At 45.4% G+C, this 26288-nt stretch overlaps 2 protein-coding genes across 20 annotated transcripts in view; one reads left to right on the forward strand and one right to left on the reverse strand.

The window, feature by feature from the left end:
- BCOR (BCL6 corepressor) overlaps positions 1–26288 on the reverse strand; it is a 160223-nt gene that overhangs the window by 83355 nt on the left and 50580 nt on the right. The gene's annotated exons all lie outside the window — the stretch shown is intronic.
- The window catches only part of LOC138768031 (uncharacterized), a 109534-nt gene continuing 84111 nt past the window's right edge, over positions 866–26288 (forward strand). For 7 of the 18 annotated variants that reach the window (XR_011358918.1, XR_011358919.1, XR_011358921.1 and 4 more), the window contains exons 1-3: positions 866–1029; positions 9327–9420; positions 11356–11455. Coding sequence is in view for 10 of the 18 variants with exons in the window: in XM_069946029.1 (XP_069802130.1) it covers positions 876–1029; positions 9327–9420; positions 11356–11455 (348 nt within the window). In the remaining 8 variants the exon portion in view is untranslated. The other 11 variants (XR_011358923.1, XR_011358924.1, XR_011358922.1 and 8 more) reach the window with 7 other exon arrangements.

Below are 26288 nucleotides of genomic sequence, written 5' to 3' on the forward strand. Positions count from 1 at the left end.
TGCCGTATGTCCTGCAGGAAGTAGTATATTATTCTTTCCAGTCTGACACAGTGCTCTCTGCTGCCACCTCTGTCCATGTCAGGAACTGTCCAGAGCAGGAGAGGTTTTCTATGTGTATTTGCTTCTGCTCTAGACAGTTCCTGACATGGACAGAGGTGGCAGCAGAGAGCATTGTGTCACACTGGAGAGAATACACCACTTCCTGCAGGACATATAGCAGCTGATAAGTGCTGGAAGACTGGAGATTTTTAAATAGAAGTAAATTACAAATCTATATACACCAGCTGACACCAGCTGGTTTGAAAGAAAAAGCTTTTCACCGGAGTGCCCCTTTAATGCTGTTTTTTTCTTTGTTCTACCACAGCTAGTGATCTACATGAGGTGCAAACAGAATTTGGTGACATTTCATCGGCACGATGCTGCAGATGTTTGCCGCACTACAATTTACAAGATGTCAGAGAGGCTAAAGGTTAGGCCCTGCTCGGTATTGCCTTTCAGCTGTGTTAGGAAACACAGTAGACTGGTGAAGCACGCTGATCCTATTACCCTTCTCTCGCTATGTTCATCCTGTAACCTTGTACCCTGCTCCCCTTATCCTATTACCCACTTCCCTACAACTCCCGGCCTGTATAACTACTGAATCCACCCTGTGCCAGCTTACCTGGCATTCCTCTTTAAGGTGACTCTTGGCAGCTGCCGTCTGTGACCTTGAACTGAAATCACCTTCTTCACTCCGCACTTCGCTGACTTCCTTATGGCAATGTGGATATTTGTTAACTATGTTTAATAACCACAGACAGCAATAAAACCCAGTAAATCAAGTAAAACTTTATAACTGCGCCCTCTTCTAGCCTTCTGATGTGTCACCACGTAACATGACAAACTACGCCAAAAGCAACAAGCACATGAATATATTCACAAATGTGGAGTTTTCAGCGGAGGTGAACACTGGCACACTTCTTTACAGAGCACTGGGCTGTGTAAGGGGAGACGGTTTCTGGATGCTTGTTACCTTATATCGGCAGAGAGGTGAGCTTACACCTAGCACTTGCTTCTGTTGCTTAAAGGGGTACTCCGGTGAAAATCTTTTTCTTTCAAATCAACTGGTTTCAGAAAGTTATACAGATTTGTAATTTACTTCTATTTAAAAATCTCCAGTCTTCCAGTACTTATCAGCTTCTGTATGTTCTGCAGGAAGTGGTGTATTCTTTCCAGTCTGACACCGTGCTCTCTGCTGCCACCCCTGTCCATGTCAGGAACTGTCCAGAGAAGTAGCAAAGCCCTATAGACAACCTCTCCTGCTCTCCAGACTGGAAAGAATACATCACTTCATGAAGGACATGCAGCAGCTGATAAGTACTGGAAGACTGTAGATTTTTATATAGAAGTAAAGTACAAAACTATATAACTTTCTGACACCAGTTGATTTAAAAGAAAAAGGATTTCACCAGAGTATTCCTTTAATATATGTATCATCACATTGTGAGTGTGCTGGTTGGATATGGCTGTAGCTGTTATAAAACCTTCTGTCACTTCTATGGGTGTCTTTGGTTATGAGGAGTGTCTTGCTGTTTCTACTGTAAGGGTTTAAAGGCTCGCTTTACAAGCCTCCTGTGCAGTTTATCAGCCATAAAACATTGGCAGGGGGAATGTAGCCCTCATCCTCAGGTAGTGGCCCCTGTACAGGACAGTATACATTATCAGCCATATATTAGACAGCAGGGGGTGGTGGCCCCCTGAACAGTATACATATATCAGCCATAAAGCAGGCAGTGGGCCTGTACAATACAGTATACATTATCAGCCATATATTAGACAGCAGGGGCAGGGGGCTGGCACCCTCAGGTAGTGGCCCCCTGTACAGTATACACATATCAGCCGTAAAACAGGAGCAGGGGTCTGCCCCGCCTCAGGTAGTTGCCCTCTATATAGTATACACATATCAGCCGTAAAGCAGGTGTTACTGGCCCCCTGTACAGTACACGTATAATCAGCGGTAACGCAGGGGCAGGGGTCCGGCACCCTGAGGTAGTTGCCCCCTATATAGTATACACATATCAGCGGTGGGGCAGGGGTCCGGCACCCTGAGGTAGTTGCCCCCTGTACATTATACATGTATCAGCCGTAAAGCAGGGTCAGGGGTCTGGCACACTTAGGTACTAGTTGCCCTCTATATAGTATACACATATCAGCCGTAAAGCAGGTGGTAGTGGCCCCCTGTACAGTACACGTATAATCAGCAGTAAAGCAGGGGCAGGGGTCCGGCACCCTGAGGTAGTTTCCCCCTATATAGTATACACATATCAGCGGTAAAGCAGGGGCAGAGGTCCGGCACCCTGACGTAGTTGCCCCCTGTACATTATACATGTATCAGCCGTAAAGCAGGGTCAGGGGTCTAGCGCCCTTAGGTACTAGTTGCCCTCTATATAGTATACACATCAGCCGTAAAGCAGGTGGTAGTGGCCCCCTGTACAGTACACGTATATCAGCCGTAAAGCAGGGGCAGGGGTCTGCCCCGCCTCAGGTAGTGGCCCCCTGTATAGTATACACATCAGACGTAAAGCAGGTGGTAGTGGCCCCCTGTACAGTACACGTATATCAGCCGTAAAGCAGGGGCAGGGGTCTGGCACCCTCAGGTAGTTGCCTCCCTGTCCGGCACAGCAGGGGTTAAGCAGGGGTCCCGGTGAAGCTCCCGTCACTGACCCCGTTCCCGGAGAGCGGCGCTCTGCTCGGGGATTACATTAATAAAACATTAAAGCTGGATTCCCTGCAGCAATATTACAGGGATTGAGGTCTGGAAGCCATTCAGCCTCCGCACGGCGCTGATCACACGGAGCGCAGTAACCCTTCCCGTCCCCCGCCACATCTGCGTCACACATGCCTCCCCGCCAGCACCGGCCGGCCGATCAGAGCGCGGACACGGCCCGGGAAGTGACCGCACAGCCGGGGTTAATCGTGCATTAGCCGGGGGAAGAAAGGCTCTTTTATAGGGAGATGTGCGCAGATAGTGTACGGGAGGGTTAACAAGGCGGCCATTCATGGCGCGGAGCGTTTGATCTCCATGATCGCGCCTGACAGAAGCCGCGCTTCCTTCGTTTAGCGAGAAGCAGCCTGAAGAGCGGCTGATTGATTAGGCGCCCCTCCCCCCAGCCTCCCCGCCGCCCCCTCCTCCGCTCCGATCACCAGCACGGAGATTCCCCGGGGAGAGGGAAGCGGCACGTCTCATTATACGGCAAATGGCTGGGCACATTACACGGCCGCCTTCACCCCGTACACACTGACTGGAAAACCGCCGCTGCCTGCAGAGCCGCACAGTGCGGTGCACGGGCCGCGGCCAGGCGTTCTCTCCGTGTAACCGGGCACACAGCCGCGCTTCTGCCCCGGTAATAGGATGCAAATGAGAACAAAGCCTGCTCGGCTGCCGCTGCCATATCCCCTTCATCTACAGGGAAGGTTATATTACACAAAGCGAGTTATCGTCTTCTCTAACGATAAACCATGGCAAACGACCTGAACCGTTCACCGTAACCGGCGTCCGCTACGACCGTTTACTCCTTCTGATCCCAGTAAAGGCCCTATTACGGACGATAATCCTCCTGTGTAATAGAAGGCGACGATCAGCTGACATAAACGATTTTGCTGCTGCGATTAATTCGCCTAATGGAACGATTAACGATTTCAAAGTAACGATGTGTTTTTTAGAACGATCGTCGTTTAGACAGAACGGTATAACGTTTTGAAAATTCGTTATTGCGATTGTTTTAAGATCGCTTAAGCCCACCTCACACATAGGGTAAATCGGTGAAAGACTGTTTACACGAAGCGATCAGCGAATTTTTAGCGAACGACCTACGACGATTTGAGAACATGTTGAAAGATCAAAATGAACGATTTCTCGCTCGCATCTTGATCATTCGCTGTGTTTACACAAGCCGATTATCGCTCAAATGCGATCGTTATCGTGAAAATTCAAACGATAATCGCTCCGTGTAAACGCAGCATAAGTCTTTCGGCATGTTGAAGGACAAACGACTCATATAGCAACGTTCTGCTGTCGTCGCTCCACGGAATAGCAGCGGCAGCATACGATCAAGCGATCACCCGGGCAGATCCCGCTCGCTGGCGCTGCGTGTAATGGGGACAGCGAGCGGGAAACGAGGAGAAAACGAGCGCTCATAGTTGCCCCGTGGAATACAGCCTTTACTCTCTTCTCAAATCCATTCCTGGCTTTGGCTTCAAAAATCTGTCAGATAAATCTGTGTAAACGCTCCATAAATGGTGACGCACAACAAACGATTAGCGAGGATTTTATGATCAGAAAGATGCGATCAACGACATACGAACCGATTTTCTTTAGCCGGTTGACGGCATACACACAGATTATCCTGTAAATTCAAACTATATATAACGTCTTTTCGCATGATAATCGCCACGTGTAATCGGGAACAATACGGGGTGATTATCAGCCAACCGCTGGCGAATGAAAAACGTCTGTGAGCCGCACATAAAGGTCAGTACGGACAATCCAGCGACATACGGCTCTGCCGGCCCCATGAGAGAACAGGGAAGGGGAGCTGGTGGGCCTCCAACTGGTGCAGAACTACAATTCCCATCATGCCTGGACAGCTGTCCAGGCTTGATGGGAAATGTAGTTTTATTTTCAGCAGCTGTAGGGACCACCTGTCCCCCTTCCCTGCATTAGAGCATTGACCTCCTATTATTACTGTCAGGTCCCTTGTGCCTGGAGGAAGGTCAGGGCTTTATTGTATTGTCCAGAGCTGTAATCCTGCACTCAAGTTATACTATAGGCCTTCAGTATAACTCTCCTAGAAGGCTGTGGTCTAAGGGCCCTATTCCACAAAGCGATTATCGGCCGCTACGGTGTAATAGAAGACTACGATCAGCCAACATGCACAATGTCGGCTGATCGTTGTCTTTCAACACTGTGAAACATCAACTATCAGTATAGCAGTGATCTCCTGCCGTCAGACGGTGGAATAGGAGCGGTGGCAGCAGACTGCAGCTATCTTCTATGGGCTGCCCGGACAATCTAGCGATCGCCCCACCCCCACCCCATGTAATTGAGTGAACAATTTCAGGTCCTTTGAGATCGTTTAAAGTTAATCGTTAAAAAATAACTTTGTGGAATAGGAGCCTTACTATACTATAGCACTTCAGTATCATATAAGGCTATTGTCCCCTAGGAGCATCCCTACCACCATTGAGGCTGAATTCACATACAGTGAATCCAAATGAGAGGGGAAGATCCAGTGATGTGAGTGACTTAAATTGATGCCCGGTCGTTTGTGCCAGAGGGTTAGGCTTTCAGAAGTGCCAACCTTGTGGGGTATTTTCCTGCAGCATTGTAGGACGTACAGAGAATGGTGCGATTGAGGAATAACATCCGGTGTAAGGGGATCCTGCGGACATAACTCACTGAGGAAAGCGATGGAGGAGGATGTCAGCAATCAGTCAAGCAAACTGCAGTCATATAAAACGCTGGTGCTCCAGCTAATGTGTCTGAATGCACAATTTGCTGTTCCTTAGCACGGACGGGCTATAACAGCAGGCAATCAGTTCCAGTGCCATTGCTGTCTAAGGGAAACAGAAAGGCAAAAGAGTGCAAAAACCAGATCACTGAGCAATGGAAAAGCATTGCCTTCTCAGATGAATTCAGATTTCTATTGCGCCATCTTGATTGGATGAGCAGTATTTGGAATAAGACATGTGAATCAATACCCCCGATAGGCTGGTGTGGGGACTCGATCAGCCCTCTGATACCTGTGCATGGTCCTTTGGGTAGACAGGCTTATCCGAGTTTGGTGGCTGACCAAGTCTATCCATTTATTGCAACTATGGCAGAAGATCTCTTTCTGCAGGACAATGCACAATACCACAAAAGTCATATAGTCATGGATTGGTTTCAGGAAGGTGATAGCGGGTTTTCCTTGCCTCTCTACCCTCTACAGATCTTAACTGTATAGAACGTCTCTGGGCCAAGGTACAATGAGCTGCTCAGAGCATGTTAGTGCCCCATCCTACGTGCAGGAACTGGATGAAGCAATCTTGTCGGCAGAAGCCAATATTCCCGTAGCACAATTTTAACACCTTGTGGAATCTATGGCACGATACAAAGGTGGTGCAATATGCTATGAGAGGGGAGTCTACAATAAAGTGAACTTTAAGAGGTTTTCCAGGCAAATGTAACAGCGCTATATCTCTGTGCAATATGAAACAAAAGCTGGCATACTTACCTCCACTACTGCTAGATCTTCCACTTCCCTCTGCGCTCCTGTTCTTGCCCCTCCCGTGATTGGAGAGCAGGATGGCAATGGAAGATGCAACAAATGAAGATCTTACAGCGGGAGCAGCCAAGTAAGTATTGAACAAAGAGGCATAGGATGAACTGTTACATTTGCTTGGGAAACCTCCTTTAGTCTAGAGATTTTCCCTATAGGCTTCTCTATAGGACTTGAGAAACCCATGTTACAAATAAATGGTTAGTAGAGATGAGCCCAACTTGAGCATGCATACTCCAGTGTGCACCATTTGATTACGGGTGGCTGGAGAAGATGGATACCGTCAAAGGGATGATAATAACTTCTGCAGCCACCGCTTATTGGGTTCGGAGGAACCCGAGCATGCTGGAGCTGCACTCATCTCTAGTGGTTAGGGGTCCTGAGTTCAAATCCACTAAAGGACATCTCCATAGAGTTTGCATGTTCTCCTCTTACTTGTGAGGGTCTCCTCCAAGTACTCAGGCTTCCTCCCATACTATTACACGGCCCGATATAAGGGAGCAAGCGAGTGCCGACTCGCTTGCTCCTTGTTGTCGCTCACTATCTGTGCTGCTACAAACACAGAAATTAAGCGGGAGGAGCTAACCGGACAATAGCCCAAATAGCCCAATAGCCCATCTTGCATGGAGCGACGGCTAGCAGACCATCATTATCGTCATTTTAGTTCATGTTTTAAATCAAAGATCAGCCGACATCATGTATTTTATGTCAGTTGATCGTTGCCTTCAACATGAGCTATTACACCAAACGATTATCGACCGGAATGGCCAGGTATGGCTGATAATCGATTTGCGTAATAGTACCCTAACCTGCTAGTAGGTTGATTTGGAATTTAGACTGTAAGCTTCAATGGGGACGGTGACTGATGACAAGATTTTTACGTGCTGCAGAATATGTTGGTGCTATAAAATCAAGAATTTCTACATTTAAAAATGCTTGGAAAAAATAGTCGAAATTTACGTTTTACAGTTCCCTTTTAATGTTAAAAAAAAGTGTATGAAAAAGGCCTAAGGTAGTTCAACATCATGTTTCAGTGGCTTGTCTGCACACGCTCAGATTTGTTGGTTGCGGTTAGATTTGTATGGTGGGACATTCACCCTTTATTCTCTAATGGGTATAACCAGCAACCATCTGCCTCCGTAACCCCATTAACATGTACTTTCACATGTTTCGCTTATCTCCGTAAAGTGAGAGCGGGTACAAGACGTCAGACACCTCTGATACTAAATCTCTAGGGAGAACATAGATTGAACGCGAAAAACTGAACCTGTCGGGGGACGTCTTTTCCTGGATGTTTTCTCTGTATATGTGATTTACAAGTAAAATCAGAGGGATCCTCCGGCAAAAATCTAGTGATTATGGGCGGCAATGCGGCATGATGAGACGGTGTAGCGGGGGCACAGCATGATGGAGCTTTTGCCAGCAATCGTCACTCGCAGCAAATTAAATAGTCAGTGATCACAATTTCATGAGGAAATCACACAACGTCCCATGCTATAATTTAGTTGCTGTGATTAAATCAGTGAGACAAAAATCTCATTAAAGAAGCCCTATCACGGGGCAGAGCTTCATTTATTAATAAAGTATGTCCCCTGTGACGCCGACGCCTGCTGTCACTACCAGCCCCGGCGAGAAGACTCAGACCTGGTCATTCTGGCAGACGCTGCGTCACTTTTTCTCACCAACCTGTGGCTCTCCAGCTGTTCCCAGCAAAATAACAACTCAGAGTATGCTGGGAATTGTAGTTTGACAACAGTTTGCGAGCCACTTGGGTAACAATGCTGTATAATGTCATAGTGTGCTTGTATGTCAGTCATGGGCTGCCAAGCATTGTAAGTGAGGACATGGAACAAAAAACATATAAGGGAAAATGTATCAACCTCCTACATTAAAAGGTTGCTAGGAAAGTTGAGCAAACTTCAAGCGTGCTCTGTGCTCAGGTTTATCCTAACCCAAGCGTGCGGGATTTGATTAGCGATGGCCACTGAATTTGGATGCGGCCCTAGGGAGTCCTGGAAAACATGGATATAACCATAGGTCTCCAGGACGGCTGCCTCCAACTTCAGCAGCCATCTCTAATAAAATGCCGCACGCTGGGGTTCAGACAAACCCCGGCATAGCCCGAAGTTTGCTCAGCTCTAGTTGCTAGTGTCTGTGTAAGCCACCTGTTTAGCTCTCAATGCCAGACAGGATTAAAAAAAAAAAAGAAAAAAAAAAAGGGTGAAGCTTATATGTCAAAGGGGCGTGTCACAAGTGTACACAGCATATATTGCAGCATTAATTTTAAAGCATGCTGTGCGGTGCAGCCTCTGCCGTGCCTTATTTATTAAAGCAAATGTACCAGCAGGTACATCGCTTTAAGATCTTTATATCCATAGACGGGAGAGGGAATGCCGGTCTATTCCCGGTCACCGGCCTGGCCTGAAGCACTGGAAGCACTAACGTTCTGCCCTCCCCTCTGTGACGCGGTCTATTAGAATCCATGGAGCCACGTCACAGAGAGGAGGGGTTTTGCCACACTGGGGACGGGCCCGCCTCCAGTGCTTTAGGCCGGGCTGGTGACCAGGAATCGACTGGCACCGTGCGTGGGAACCAAGTTCAAATTCAATTCAACCAATTCAAAAAAAGGATTACGGCACTGGCACCCCTATGCCAGATGTAAAGATCTTAATGTAAAGATCCTGCTGGTACATTCATTTTAATATGTGTGTGCCCCTTAATCAATCGGTATTATCCTACAGCTGTGGGGTTTACTAAGGACCGTTGTTCAAAGCTGATGTAAACCAGTGGTCCAGAAGTCTAAACTTCCAGATCAGGAGTGGTTGTGGTATCAGGAGCTTCAAAGGGTTGCCCGGGTTTATAAAGTTAATGCCTATGTCTGATTGACACCTGGCATCCATCTTCAGACGATAGAGCTACTGTATCGACACTCGGGTTTGGCTATAAGAAATTTAGGACCAGCTTTAAACATTTGGAACAGCTTTTTTTTTCCAGCTTTTCTCATTAAATGTATTTGTGCATCCACAGGCCACACCATGAATGTCGGATGGGTGTGTGGTGGGGTGTCCAGCCTTATTCACCCCACCTCACCAAACAGATGTCCACGGGCTGCCGCATCCAGGTAGGGATCGACTAGAGATATTTTTCAGATGTTTTGATAACTTTGACATCCATTCCATCATCACCGGATAGTGGTGACCACATCACTAGCTGATCGGGGGATCTCAGTTACCTGCTAGGTGGTGGTCTCAGAGGTGGATATGCCATAACTGCTTTTGGTGGGATATCCGCTTTAGTTTTGGCATTGACAGAGTAAATAGATGAAGCTACAGGATCCCGATGAGGACGACACATTCGTTCCTGTCGCCTCAGGTTACATGTGCACATGCTATCTGCTCCGCTTCCTCAGGAATAAAGTGGATGGATAGTAAAAGAATGCAGATGGACCCAAAAAAAGCAGACGTGCATGATGCCTGAGTGCTGAGGGTATGTCAGGTCACTAGGCTGAAATTCCATATCATTTAATGTGGTACATCAGATGCCAAGCAATAAGGGGTGCCTGCAGCATGACTACATGTCATAGGAGTTTAGTAATACTATTTGTATATAGAAGAGACTGATCTCACTGCCACATATACTCCACCAGAAAACCAGAGGACGGAGCAGTGACATCTGAGTAATGGAAAATGTGAGACTTTATCCGAAGAAAGTTGCTATTAGAGAAGAGCGCATATAAGAAGTTGGATCCAGCCCTAGGAAGTCCTGGAAAACATGGATATAGCCTATGGCTGTATTCATGTTTTCCATGGCTCCCTAAGGTGGCATCCAACTTCTGCAGCCACTGGTAATCAAATGCAGAGCACTCCTGTTCAGAGAGCATTGCTGAACCCGAACAGTTTGACAGGTCCACTCAACACTGATGGCAGGTTCTTTTTAAAGCGGTTATCCAGCTAAAATCTTTTTCTTTAAATTATATAGATTTGAAATTGACTTCTATTTAAAAATCACAAGTTTTCCCATACATATCAGCCCCTGTATGTCCTGCAGGAAATGAAATTTCCAGTATGACACAGTGCTCTCTGCTGCCACCTCTGTCTGAGACAGGAACTGTCCAGAGCAGCAGCAAATCCCCATAGAAAACCCTTCCCACTCTGGACAGTTCCTGTCTCGGACAGAGGTGGCAGCAGAGAGCACTGTGTCGATCTAAAAAGAATACATTTCCTGCAAGACATACAGCAGCTGATAAGTACTGGAAGACTTGAGATTTTTTAAATAGAAGCAAATTACAAATCTATATAACATTCTGAAACCAGTTGATTTGAAAGAAAAAGATTTTTACTGGATACTGCCGAGGAGTCTACCAGATAACAAAATCGGTCACCATGGAGGCATATAAAAAACAGCGGCCTTGCTCATGGTCACCCAATACTTTCAATCCGCATTGGTTGCTACAGGCGAAAACAACAGAGCACGGCGGCACAACGTGTGAGCATGGTGCTTCCACGGTCACTCCTACATGTTGCAGCCCCGAATGCCTAATTCATCCCAGTCCTTGCACCTTGACATCTATGTTTTCTACAGCTCACTGCAGTTTTCCCTGGAGGAAGTTGGTTGATATGGGACATGCAAAACCTGCCCTGACAGCCTGTCTTTGGTAATCTGGAGCCAGCTGATCAGCCCACATTATCCGCAGATGACCACTATGCGCAGATGACCAGGTACACGCAGGCAACTTCACGTTACCAAAATGTCATCTGGTCGTCAATCCTGTTTAACGTTATAGATACCAACCTTGCCAACCAGCGCAATCTAACTAAATTACATCAACCTCCAGTGAGCGGGAGACGGCTGTGCAGCCAGGAGCTTTCTGGTGGATTATTTGTGGCTGTAAAATCGATAGCCTCTGCTGTCTGTGCTGTCACTTACGTATACAGATAAATAATATGTTATTAGTTGAACTGCTATCACAATAAACTTCCATATTTATAATGGAAATGTAGCGCGGAACGGCACAATAACCACACTCCAAGTACTAATTTTTTTTATTTTTTTTTAGTTCAAGCTCCTGCGGGGGGAGACTAGAACAAGAGCTGCTAGCCAGGGCTGGTTGCGCTGGTCTTTCTGATGGCTGGAAACCAGGTGGTCTCAGTATTAGCGTAAGTGTAACTCAGGGCTGGCATTCTGTGTTTTCCCCAAGGAAGTGCCCTGGGGACAGAAATCTAAAACCTAGGATTGTCTGAGCCCATACCGTATAACTAGAGCCATCTGGTGATCCTATTAATTATACCGTGCTCTGAGACTGTCACTGGCGCGGAGAGACAGGAGTGGAGTTCGTGCTCTTTCTGCATGGAAGGGGTTAATACGACGAAGTCAGCCTCAAGTACCATTAACTAATCTGACTAAGCTGCAAATAATGGTGCTTAATGGAAGTGGTCTGTGTCACTTTCTCTGAGTGCCTTATTACATAAAGAAAGATGCGGTGTCCTTGTGTGAACAAACCTTCACTTTATAATATTGCTTGTATACGGTATTTTTCTGTTTCTTGTTTACTTTTTTTTGTAAAATACATAAAAAACCCACTTTAAGGATCCTATAGTAAGAATGGCATTAAGACGAGGATGGAAGTGAATATTCTGAGAATTATTTTTTTTTTCTTATAAAGTAGACCAGCCCTGACCTGTGTATTCATTTCTCTAAGGTAAAATGTGGTTGACATTACAGAGGCACAAAATCCTTTCCATACATCCTAATGGGGTGTGGTCTACAGAAGAGATGAGCGAATCGCTCATCTAAACAAAGCAAAGTGCTTTGTTTGATCAGCGCTCCGCTTATCAAGTCGACTGGCTGGAAGCACCAATCCCTGCCGATCCTCCCAGGATGCTGGGAAAAGCTGGATCCAATGCTTATAACAGTTTCCCAGGATTGGATCCAGCTGTTCCCTGGCACCTTTAGTGGTGTGGCAGGGAGCAGAGTAGAGCTAGCAGCCGACCTGATGAGCGGATCACTGATCAAACAAAGCGCTTTGTTTTGTTTAGATGAGCGATTCGCTCATCTCTAGTGTACAGCATGTGCGTGACTTTTTATAAAGCCTAAGGGTACTATTACACGGGCCAATGGCGAGGGGTCTGATAATAACTGTAAATGATCGCCGATTTGCTAGATTGGCGCTCATACTGGGTCTATTACACGGCCCGATATTTGTCTAACAAGGGCTGCATCGACATTGTTACGATGTCCTTGCAGAGCTTGCTTAAACTCCATACATTACCTATCCATGCTGCAGGGCTCCTCTTGCGATCTTCTTCTTTTCACCGGGTCCCGCGCACTGCAGCTCCAAAGCGGCCTGTCTGAGGTGACAGGCCGCTCAGCCAATCACTGGCCGCGGCGGTCCCGGCCAGTGATTGGCTGATTGGCCTGTCAGCTGAGACAGGCCACTCTGAAGCAGCAGCGCGCGGGGCCTGGGAAGAAGAAGACCGCAAGAGGAGCCCTGCTGCATGGATAGGTAATGTATGGAGTTTGGAAATCGTCAGCTACTGGCCGCACACCGCGACAATTATAGGTCCAAACCTATATCAACGATCAGCTGATCGTCGTCATCGGCTGATAGTTGTGTTTATTACACGGGCCGATTATCGTTCTGTGTAATAGGGCCCTAAATCTGCCTTGTGTGAACGCACCCTTATGGCACAGTCACAATGGAATAGGTTTGGATCTTCCATACAGAATCTCCATGCAGAAAATCTATTACCTGCATCATCCATTACCTGTGATGGCTTATTAAAGGGGTACTCTGTGTCAGTGTAAAAACTCATAAATATGCTGCTGACAGTGGCTGCCACCGACACTTCCACAGACTAACCTGTCTCTGTAGTGACAGCCGCCCCAGCCAGTCATTGGCTCAGCAGGCTGTCACTGCAGAGACAGATTCAGAAATGTCAGAGGCTGCGGTCAGCGGGGAATCCAGGGACACAGCAGAAAGACACCAGAGGAGTGTGTAGAGGAAAACATAGCTTTTTTATTATTTTCAATAAACCCCTTTAAATCTAGGGCTGCAGATCAATGCTTGCTTACCCCACGCATTGGGCTATATGGCCCGACACGGCCGTAAGTCTCTGCCACCACTGGAAACAAAATCCACACATAATCCATGCCGATATTATCCTGCATGTTTCACACATGCAGCATGTCTGCTGTTAGTTCTGATTCTGAAGTCTGCAGGTGTTTAGCTGCAGATAGACTGCGCAGGAAAATCCACAACTGCAGATGTGAAATACAGTGGGGGCGAGGGAGACGTATAAGGCTGTCGTACAGTAAGTCTCATTGTTGCTTATGGCTGCCGATCACAGCTGAGCTTTCATTTCTCATACTGACAATATGTTGTTGTTTTTTTTAAAGTCAAAGGGGGAGATTTCTGAAATGGTGTAAATATACACCTGGTGTAAAAGCTGAGCTGTGATTGGTTGCTGTGGGCAATTTACACCAGGTGTATATTTACATCTTTTCATAAATCTCCCCCCAAATCTCTAAATCCACAGAAGCAAATCCACACCAAAACCTGTACGATCTGATGTGGATTTGCTGGTATGGATCAGAAGATATAGACGTGGAGAAATTGCGGCAGCGTGATCCACTCCCCGGTCGGCCGCTCATTCTGTCAATACTTTTCAATGTAAGTCTATGAGAAAATATTGACGGAGTGAGCGGCTGGCTGGGGACTGGATCATAATGCCGCAATCTCTCTATGGCTGTATCTCTTGACTCAGATATATGAAAGGTACCATGTGTCTCCCTGTCCGCAGTTTGTTATGTGATCTGTAGCTGACAGATTGCCCTTAATATTGGTATACAGCTGTAATATGACCCCTTCAAGAGATTTATTGTGGGGTGTATATCAATTTTTGAGACTATGGAGATTTATAAAATAGTCTTACAGTAAGATTCTCAGCTTTCTTATATTAACAAGCTATAGGCAACCAATACAATCTTACAATACTGGTCCCTTTACAAGGGCCGATTATTGGACAGGAGCGTTGCTATAAATGCTCCTGCAGCCTATAATATAAGGTCACAAGTAGTCTATACTTACCAGCCATGCTGCTTTGTGATTTGGCATTTGGTTGTCTGCCCCCCCCCCCCCCCGGCTGCTGCTATAATTTCATGCCCTGCCTCCTCCGCAATAACAGCCCGAGGTGGCGGAGTCTGAAGATACAGTCAGCACAAGGACCAGACAGCCAGATACCGGATCAAGAGCAGCACTGTTGGTAAGTATACACTGCTGCTTGTGATCTTGAAACTGACAGCAAAGAAACAGTATATACATATCAGTGCTGTCAGTTTCCAGGGCTGCATGAGCAATACAAGGATCTTTGATGCAGCCCATCTGCTTTATTTCTTATGCCATGTAAAGGCACAGCAAACGAGCCACCGTTCTTGCTGATCGGCGCTCATTTGCAGCCCCCACAGCTGAGAAATCCTTATGGATTTCTAAGAGCCCTTTTGCATGGCCCAATGACCTAATGTAAGCGAGCGCCGAAGTCCTAGATAGACACTCGCTTACTGAGCCCATACACTGCCTGATAATCGGGTAGCAAGGGCTGCATGGACATCATTAGCGATGTCTGTGCAGCCCTTGTAAAAAAAATTTCAGACAGTGCCAGGAGCAGGCTGAAGTTGGCAGAACGCCAGGGAACGGGAAGAGTTATGTAGTAGTTCATTATTTTATTACACAGTCACCAGCTGCCAGCCGCACATTGCCATAACACATAGCGATGCATGCCTGACACCCGATGATTTTAGGTCTGTATCGTTTCATCAGCTGATCGTTGATTATCGCTCCGTGTAATAGAGCCCTAAGACAGCACAATAACTCACCCTCTATGATAACATGTGGCAGACAACACTGTGCCTATGCTATACTAACACAATACAATGAGAAGATTACATGCATCTAGTGTCGTTTTCAGAGTTTCTCTGCCATTATTGATAGAATGCCCCACAGAGCGCTGGCCCGTATAAACATTTTAGTAACACCTACTGAACACCGATTCTAAAATAATTAATGTGAAAACAATGCAGCAATTATGACGCACATCTGGTGATGGCAGTTCCAGGCATTACTATAGGGTCAGAACTACAGATCAGCTGATATTTTATTATTTCCACATGCAGCTGGCTATACTCATAAGATACTTGCCAGATCCCACGTCACTCTGAGACACATAGAAAAAAACATATACTGGGATGATACAGTTGTGCAAATGTCTGCAAATGGCTTACCCTATATACTGTACCTTACTGTAATGCAAGCCTGCCAAATATAAAGGAACACTGACATCGACATTCAGGTTATGACCAGACCTCCCAGGATCAATATGATGCCAAAAGCTCTGAATCAGTTTAACGTTAGATTCATGAGTTTGCAGGGAATTTCACACTGCATATATCGCAGCAAATCCGCTGCGATACATGAAACATAGAAGATTGTCGGCAAAAAAAAGACGAGTATTGCAGCAGATTTGAAAGTGGAAGTGAAATCCGCCGCAAACTAGTTACATGTGAATCTACTATTAATATTCATGCTACTGTACTGACACAGCAGCTAATGGTGGCCACAAAGGAGCCGGATTTCAGCTGCATGTGGTGGCTGCAATGTAGGAATGTGGCCTTAGGGTACTATTACACGGACTGACCACGGGCCGATCATTTTAGGAAACGAGTGCTGATCTGCTAGATTGGTGCTCGTATACTGGACCTGTTAGACGGCCTGATAATTGAGCAGTAAGGGCTGCACGGACATCATTAGCGATGTCCATGCAGCCCTTGCCCAAACAACCGATACTTTACCTCTCGTCGCTACCAGTCTTCTTTCCCGGTCCCGGGGGCAGAACGTTTGAGAGTCCTGTCAGCTGACCCAGCTCAACCAATCATAAGCCACTACGCTCCTGGTAAGGCATCAGGTGTTTGGACAATCATCAGCTGTCGGCCACGCATCACCTAAACCAACGATCAGCAGATAATAGGCTGAATGTTGTGTGTATTAAATGGTGCAATAATTGCCTGATTCGGCCGATTATTACAAAAACATGGCCACTTTTGCCCCACTCTTGTCTCCAGATTGGGAGGGGTTTGAAATTCAGTTCCATTGAAGTAAATGGAGCTTAATTGCAAACCACATTCTAATTGGAGACAAGAGTGCTGTTTTTGTAGCGCTGGATAACCCCTTTAATAATATCTTATTCCTACTACACATCCGGTGAGCTTCTAACATTTGTTGTAATATTTTACCTTCTGCAATTACCCCTTGAGCCAGTAGATATAGCATTAAGATACTAAGGAAATGGTTCTGCCTATTTGGGCATCTTCTGAGCAAACAAAAGGTTATGGCAACTCCTCATGAGACAGATTGCTTATATGCTGCCAGTGACTAGTGCACAACCAGATACATACCCACAATGACCTCAATCCCTGTACACCGCAGGTGAAGTACATATGTGCACCTTGGCTTTCAGAAGTAGCAATGACATATCCATCTGTTAAGAAGATTTCTACACACTCCGAGTACCCTCGTGTCAACAGGAGATGCTTCTTTTCCTGTTTTGAAGAATGTTAGCTAATTCACAGTATAAAAATTGGAACACAACAAAGTAAAGGAAAAGGCTTGTCTATAAATCTTTGAAGACAAATTTAAAGCTCCACACAAAATAGGATAATGTTGCCTATATACAGTACACTCCGTAGCCATCTGACTGCAGTGTTCCGTAAAATCCTTACTAACATACCCGCTTCAAAGCCTGCTCCTGTACATTTAAGGCTAGGTTCACATCTGCGTAGTCACAGATTTCATTAAAGACCAGTAAACAGAACTGGCGGGCTGCACAGTGTCGGACTGGGGTACCTGGGGTCCACCAGAGGAAATGATCCTGGGGGCCCACCAATAAAGGACCAATGAAAAAAGACATGTCAGTCAGTGTTAGTGCAGGTTCGAAAGCTGGGATCCTCCGGTCCTCTGGTGGGCCAGTCCGACACTAGGCGGGCACAGAGCTGCTAGGCACAGCTCTCTCACGGGGTAAATAGCCATGGGGATAGAGCCGCAGTAACATATTGAGCACTGCGTTTTGCATTAATGAGGATTAATGTCCAGGATTAGAAAAAGCACAGCTAGTTTTTTTGCAAAAACAGCACCACCCCTGTCCCCAGGTTGTGCTTGGTATTATAATTCCTCTCCATTCATTTGAATGGAATGGAGCTGCAGAACCACACCCAAACTGAGGACAAAGGAGGTACTGTTTCTGAAAGAAATCAGCTATGTTTTTTCTAGTCTGGACAACCCCTTTAAGTTCCTAGCGCTCAGGATGCCAGTCATGTGTGAGTTGCTAGAAGGGTGGAGGCGGCTGTGACTGCTGCTCTGCCCCCATGCCTACTTACCAAGATCGGGGATTAAAGACCTATATTTTGAAAATGCTGCCTGGCAGCTACAAGGTGCTGCCAGTCCCCTTTAAAGAGAAACTATCAGCAGGTTAGACAAATCTAAGCAGCTAATATGTCCCTATTGCACAGGAAAGGCAGAGGAGGGAGGTATGTCTCTTACCTTCCCCCTTGGCGCCATTCCCGTGCAGTTACTCATTTCTCCACAGTCCGGTGAGACTGTTAGAAGCACTGCTCGCCCCCATAGTGCCGACCCAGCAGTGCTCTTCACAGGTGCCCCAGTGCTCCTAATGGTCTTACCGGACCATGGAACAAATGACTAACTGCACCAGTATGGCGCTGAGAAGGTAAGACACATACCTGCCTCCTCGGTGCCTCCTGTGCAATAGGAACATATCAGCAGGTTACATTCCTATAACCTGTTGATAGTTCCCCTTTAATACCACCCAACAGATCATTTGTCTTCAAACATCCATGAAGGAATTCTCGAGGATGAAAATATTTTTGCCCACTGTTCGTCAGCTCTGATCTGAACACCTGCATTACCCACATAGGAAATTATCTTCATATTTACAATTTGGAAGCCACGCTTCAGCAATAATGACCATCTGCGGTGAAAAACTATCCAACAAGTCTAAAACCTGTTTTGACAAATAATAATAAGGGCAATGTCCTTGGAGAAGACCAATCATATAAGTAATGCCCAGATTTATCAAACTGTGTAACACAGAAACTGGCTGTGTAAACTGTTCCCAGCAACCAATTACAGCTCAGCTTTCATTTTACCAGAGCTGAAAGCTGAGCGGTGATTGGTTGCTATAGGCAGTTTACACCAGTTTCTATTTTATATCCTTTGATATATTTAGGCTAATGTATGTATTCTTAGTGCATTACTATTCATAAAACTGCAGGATCAGACTACACAGAGTTTGTTTTGTAGTCTGTTACTATGGAGACACAAAGGTTTGTATAAGGGTTGAACACACAAAGTGATAGAAGGGTTTTTTTTTTAATTAAAGTGGTATGTCAGCCCCAGAAAAGTCAGGGTGCTATGAAAATTAAAAATCATAGTCTCCTGCCCCAATCCCCCACCACTGCCATTCTCATAGCTTTCGATACCTGATATTTACTATCAGGTATCCTATTACACTATATTGGTTCCTATTACACATAGCCGCTACAGGAACTGTCCACTCAATCGAACACTGAGCGACTGGCTGAACTAGCAGTTTCTAGGGAGACAGCGCATCACAAAAACCAGGAGGCAGTGGTGAGCAACTGGACTAGAAGGCATGGGTGGCAGGAAATCAGGGCAGGTGAGTATGCCTTAATTTTTTATTTTCATAGCACCCTATTTTAATTTACATTTCTTTCAATTTCATTTCTTTTTTAAGTTTTAGATGCACTGGGTATGCTGTCAGATGCATTTAACGTTCATGTTTGGCTTAGTTGAACATATATGTTAATTCTATGATGACTAAAGGAGGTGAGTACAACAGGAAAAAATCTAATCCTCATTATTTTTATATCGAACTGGTAAAAAAAGAAAAATCCCTCCCCAAAATATAACAATGCCCAGTTACAGCTTTTAGCAATTAGAAAGAGGCAGAACTCTTCACTAAAGCGCACAAAATTGTCCAGAAATACAAGAAAAAAACATCATATTGACCTGTGCGTTCAATAATAACAGGCTACAGTCAATGACTCATTCAGGAAACAATGCCTCCGGTCAAAAGCAGTGGAAGCAATTGTATATTGTATATGAAAGCAAAGAAGCAGAAATGGAACGGACGGTCTCATTCAAGAGGTCAGGTTCATTACCGGCTGATGATCCCCCTTATGCAGTAGAAAATACATAGGCTGTACTCGGTTGCGTGGAGACTCCGTGGTGAATTAGGGCATTCCTATTTATTTGGCGTCCTTTTTGCCCAGAAGTGATACATTTATAGGGTTCGTCTAGCGACCTTTGACCTCCAGCAACCACAATTTCCCAAGAAATTTCTAATGTGATGATGTGTGACACCAAAGAGACAACACATGACCATGGGATCAATGACAGGCCGTTGTGACATCACGTCCTAATGCTGTTACAGCTCTATTAACCGCTGGAATGAAGCAGAATGCACCCGCTGTGTGCTCTGGGCTAGTTTTTCTGCCAAGGTTGTTCTAGGCAATTCAGCATCCACCCCCAGGGAAACGACTTAAAATGGGAGAGCGCTCCCATGGATTAAACCTCTGAATTGGTAATTCACTAACCTAAAATCAATTCTATTCCTGAATGAACCTTTGTTATTTATTCAGCCAGAGGTTTGACTCCAGGACACAGCAAATCAATGGAATGAGAAGGCAACAATTTTTAGCAGTATATATACTAAGACCAAAAGTATCATACTTTAAGAAAAGAACATTCTACATAACTTATTGTATGCTAGTATCTATATATATTTCTATATAAATAATATACAAAACACAGTAATCACTGAACTCAAGGAGAACAGCGAAAAAAAATTCCAATGAAGTACTCAATCAAGAGTCTCCACTGATGCCCCCAAAAATTTAAATATGCAAAACAAGAGTCTGTGGAGCCTCAGTTACGAGTCTCAAAACACGGGATAGCCAGATATCTCTAGCCTGTTGCCAACGGGGTGCCTCCATGATGGGGAGAGCACCACACCACCCTGATAAATAACCCCTTAAGTCCCACTCGGTTGCGAGTATTGGAACATAGACAGGGAAATATCTGGCTATCCCGTGTTTTGAGACTCGTAACTGAGGCTCCACGGACTCTTGTTTTGCATATATAAATAATATGTATTAAACAAGTATTCTAGGCAGTATTTATTTTTATAATTATGCTCAGGTAGGTGGTAAGAAGCAAAATAATCTGTACTCACCCTCCTTGTTCCCCTGCTGTAACCGTTTTCAGAGAGCGCATAAGAAATGGCCCACTCAGCCAATCAGTGGCTGCAACAGCGTCCCGCCTCAGCCACTGATTGGCTGAGCGGGCAGTTCCTTGTGCCAGCCCCTTAAAGGAGAATTTCCGACAGATTGTAAAAAAATAAAAAAATGCTGTTTTTTTTTTTTTTTTTATCTCTCTAAACCGTTTGACCCACAAATCACCACTTTCTGTGATCCACAGACCTTGTTTTCAGCAGCATGTTTCACTTCTGGTCTAGGCAGTAAAATAGGCTGTTGTATTTAAAATACAGCTCTGTTCCCGCTCATCCTTGGTGGGCACAGCTGGGGGATTGTCCGTTCCTGAAAAAGACCCGCCCTTATCCGTAACATCATGACCTAAGATGGTGCCAATGAACGGACCATGGGTTGTAACAAAATAGAAATTAGAAGAACTACAAGACTTCCAGTGGCAAAAGGGCCGCAGTTCAAAAAAAAGGATTGTGGCATCGGCATCCCTGCACCAGTCTATCGATGTAAAAATCACAAAGCGATGTATCGGTGGTACAACCACTTTTAACCTGCATTCATCTCTGCAGTAGTTTAAGGGACTGAAGTTTTGTGTTTATTGGCTACAATTCTGTCCCTCACATCAAACAGTGACTTTCGACCACAGCTACTTCTGGCTACAGATGTTTTGCCGGTCTTTGCATACTGAAATGTGTTCAAGGAAACAGTAGACCTCAACATACGCATCAACTCAGGTCATAGATACTTCTACCTGGCATGCACCAACAATTAATCTCCTTAGGAATAATGTTAGGTCTGACACATTATGACCACAAAGAAAATATTCCAAGTTTTAGAACAGCTCAAGAAATAAAATTTACCAACAGCGATAAGCTACGTGTGATTGAAAATCACTGCCAGACCTCTTTGTTTTCGGAGAGAAAACCCCCAGTTAGAGCTGTCTGGTTGCGACTTAGCCCCCATAGAGAACACAGGAGTGCTCGGGCATGCTGAACATTCCTGTGTATGGGGAGGACAAGGTGAGGACGAGATGGTCGAAGAATCATTTGGCCTGCAGTAGAGATGAGCAAACGCTTTTGATTACTGCAGAAGTTGGATGCAACCTAAGAGAGTCCTGGCTGTGTCCACGTTTTTCAGGCAGTCCTAGGGCTGCATCCAACTTCTTCGGCCAACGTTCTCAAGGTTTGTTCATCTCTACTGGTCAGTCATTGAAGGTGTATGGCCACTGGGTCTAAAAAGGCTCATATGTCCTTGTATTCGTAATTCTACCACTGCAAAAGTGCTAAAAATATGAAATGTTCACAAGAAGCCATCACTGAGGAATCAATATACTGCTGGCTGTCGGCCTCAGGTTTGTTCTAGACCACCCAGCTATCCCACAGCACCACTGGAACCATGTTCTGTGGACAGATGAGACAAATACCCTGCATACCAACATGAAAATCTCATCCCAGCAGGGAGATTGATGTGGGGCGGCTGCACTGAAGCCTCATAGGGACCAATAAATTCCAGCTTGTATCAGGAATGAATGTATGACACTGTAATGACACGCTGCCTGTTATTTATTAAGTAAGACAATATTACCATGACTTCCATGAAGACTGAGTCACGTTGTAGGAGCCGCACATGCAGTAATCCACATGGCTTATTCACAAACCCCTTCATAGAACTGTGTGAGTTCCTGTGCACGTGTTCCATACGGAGTCGGGTGACTGCTGGTGCCCATTCACACTACTGTCATGTCAGTGGGATCCACCATAGGTTAAATATATACTGGAGCCTCCTGGCAGGTAAATGATTGTTCATGTTGGATTTCAACATTTACAGTCCTTACGATAAGCAGCTTTCAAAGGTGTCTGGCAGTTTCCCTGTACCCTACTGAGTGAATATATGATACTTGTCTATGGAGAGATCGGAGGAGGCAGCTTTTTGATTATAGCTATTTTATACATACAGCTAGGTATTATATTCATCTATTTATTGCCAGACAGGGATCCAATATCGTTACAAAGAGCCCGCTTTCATTACAAAACTGCAAAAACCTAGGATGTGATATGTGGTTTCCCCACCCATGGTTCGTCTCTATTGGGTTACCATCACTGTAGCCTGTTCCCACCCAAAATGGGTATTTTTAAGCCAAATGTCCCAACACTTTTCCTTTATTGTAAATCTATTGATAAACGACATACGTTCATAATGTGATTGTATGAAAACACTGTACGTAATGCTTGTAGCACCCAGAACAGAAGAGAATAGGAAGAGACCTACTGGCTCTGTCCATCATAACTGACAATAAAGCTTGGTTCGCATCTATAATCTTTGCGGTGTGCCCTAAAGGTTGCATAAACTGCACATAGTCTATTTAACCTGCACAGTCTATTATCAGGTACATGGCTTTAAAGTATACCTGTCGTTTAACAAAACTTTTGACATGTCACGGAGATATGTCAAAAGTTTTGATCGGTCCGCGTCTGAGTGTTTAGACCAGTATCAATCGGGAGATAGAACAGGGAGAGGACCGCAGCTGCAGTGCCTCCTCTCCCCCACTCTGAGTTAAAAAAAAAAAAAAAAAAGAGTTGTGCTCCATAGGAGCCCATTATAAGTACGACTCTTTTTTTAAAAAATTAGAGCGGAGGGTGGACAGGCTGCCGAGCGTCTTCTTCCCGCTCTATCTCCTGATCTGTACAGGTCTGAGTAATCAAACCCAGACCAATCAAAACTTTTGACATGTCTCTATGACATGTCAAAAGTTTTGTATAAAGACAGGTACACCTTAAGCTTTTTACATGAATAGACTAACGCCGGTGTGGGGATGCCGGTTCCCAAGCACAGCGCCAGTCTATTTCCGGGTACAGCCAGCCCCGGCCCGCCCACCTGCCCACATTTACCCAATAGATTTTAATGGAGCCGCGTCACAAAGGGGAGGGGGTTTCATCATACTGGGGGTTGGTGGGCCTGCCTTCAGTGCTTCAGGCCATCTATTCATGCAAAAACCTTAAAGCAATGTACCTGATGGTATATGTTTTATTTGATAGAAAAGATTTACAAAGTAGCTCTCACACCGCTTGGAGAAGGTGGCTCTCCCTTAAAGTCACTGTTTCACTCCAACTAGGAATCTTATAACATAAACTATGGATTAGTTCTCCAAACCCTCAGCAATTGACTCCCCACGACTGCAGGGGTTGGATACCGCCCTAGGGAATCCTAAAAAACATGGATACAGCCGTTGTCAAACTTGAAGTCTTAGCATTTGACTCCTCTTGGCTGCAGAAGTTGGATGCTCCTTATCCTTAGCGCTACATCCAACCTCTGCAGCCACAGGTAGTCAAATGCAAAGCGTTTGGGTTATGAGAACATTGCCAAATCTGAACAGTTCTGCCTCTCCACTCAATCCTACTAAAGGGTATGTTCACACTGAGCAAATATGGCAGGATCTCTCTGCCGCGGAATCCCGCCGTGCTTAGTGTACCGATGTAAATAAATGAGAGGGCGCGCGCTCCTCCGCTGCCACCACTCTCTGCTCAAAGAAGTGACATGTCATTGAGCGGAGAGCGACGGCTGTGGAGGAGCGCGTGCTCTCCCATAGACGGCTATGGCACACTGAGACAGGCGGGATTCCGCGGCGGAAAATTCTTTTTTTTTTGCTCATATCCCATACGTATATAGGTGATGTAGCGCATGTTGGGCATGTACAGGTGCGCTGCCATCAAACAGCTTGGAAAGGAAGCAGACTGCATTTTAGGTATGTTAATGAATTAGCAACAACACAGGAAAAAGATGTATTCAGATAGAATTTCTATATGCCGTTTGGTTATTTTTAGCCCATGGTGTAGTCAGATCTTCAGGAGCATCTGTTGGGGAAGCACCAAGATGATACATGCTATTGCTATATAGTGTGACGTATGGTACACACAATGGATCTCTCCTTTAAGAGCACTGGATCACACACCTTTAACTCTACAACAACACAGCATAACAAGCCTCTCATACTGTAGGTAGGCACCATTAATGGAATAGGTCTTCTATATATGATAGCTTACAAGTACACGTATGGCGAGGTTGAAAAGCGCAGTGGCAGAGCACAAGAGATGCAAAGAAGCTGGCAGATGTACAAATGAGGCCTGCCTCCGAGCTGGAGAACAAGTGACTAATACACATTTCTAAAATAATCAGTTTCCTCTTCATTTACATTTGCTTCCCCCTCAATTCCCCACTCAAACAGGCCCACATAGAATTACACCTTCCAGCTACCTATATTTTTCCTCGAATAGCAAATTCATTGTTTCATTCCCGTCTCCCAGGCTCATGAAACACACCATTGCTTTAAGAGACACTGAAGATGCATCGAGGAATAACACACATCCCTCAGCCTTTAGAAATCTCCCCTCTGTGCATCACAAACGTCTCCGTCTGTCGTTGTCTCTGCAAGCGGGATCGAAACATTGAAGACTGAACTAGCGATAACAGACCCATCAGGAATAAATGTAGTAATGGAGGAGCAGGACACTTATGAAGAATAGGCCTATGGGGGGTCCTCTTATTGGCTGCCACCTCCTATGGATCTCATGATACCTGCTATTCCATCCCTGTTACCATAGCTGGTGTAATGTTCCATTTCTAACCTGAGAAGAATGGAGTTCTCCTTTTCTCAGAGAGGATTCTGCTAGCGGGAACCCCATTATTGGGCCTATAATGTCAGTGAACTACTTAAACTGGAAGTCTTTAATGGAGAAGTCTTGTGTTTTTCAAAATCCTGCAGCCGGCAGATGTCGGGGGAAATTTATTATAAGAAGGAACTTCTCCCTGTGCCCACAGTGATCTCTGGCGCTAAAACATCATGACCCGGCTGATGGACTGGCCGCTCAACCACTCAGTGACTGGGGCGGGACAATGCTCCTGTCTCTGATTGGCCGAGCGGCCGGTCTTTCAGTCGGGACAGGCATTTTCCCCTGAGTCGTGACATCATCACAACTCAGGGGAATATGCCTCCCGGCAGGGGTTCCGAAGCCGGCCCTGTGTAGGCATGTGGAGAGGTTAGTTACTACTTGTAATCAGTTTCCCCCCTGCCCCTGCCTTTAAGATGCACCCCTGGTTTACACAACTGAAAACAGGAAAAAACAGATTTTATACTAAATAGTAACCTCCCCGGTGGACTAGGACAGTGACAGAATCAATGTCACTAACTTTGGTGGTCTAGGGTTGCAGAGGAGGTTAAAGGGGTACTCCAGGCATTAATTTTTTTTAAAATATTGATGGTTCAACAGAAAAAATGATAGCCTATTCTTACCTACCATGCTACCCCGGGAGTCCGCTTGTCAACTTTTCAGGTCCCGCAAATACATATATTTGTGAATGCCTGGAGTTCCCCTTTAAGTCAGATCCTGTTAGGTTTGTATGTCATAACTTACATTTAGGTACATGGGGCCTGTTTCACACCAGTGTCATATAAAGGCATTAACGAGTCTTTGTTATGTCCTGTCTGCCCTAAGGTGTAATGGCTCTAGCTGACAGCATCATAGAGGTTTATGATAAATACCTGTGATAGGTAACAATGATGCAGTCAGTTCAGGTCATGAGATCTGTGGTTCGGTAAATACTGCCATAGCTCTGCTACATACACAAACACACACATACACCCAG

This window comes from Dendropsophus ebraccatus, chromosome 11 (assembly GCF_027789765.1).
Source record: "Dendropsophus ebraccatus isolate aDenEbr1 chromosome 11, aDenEbr1.pat, whole genome shotgun sequence".
NCBI lineage: Eukaryota > Metazoa > Chordata > Amphibia > Anura > Hylidae > Dendropsophus > Dendropsophus ebraccatus.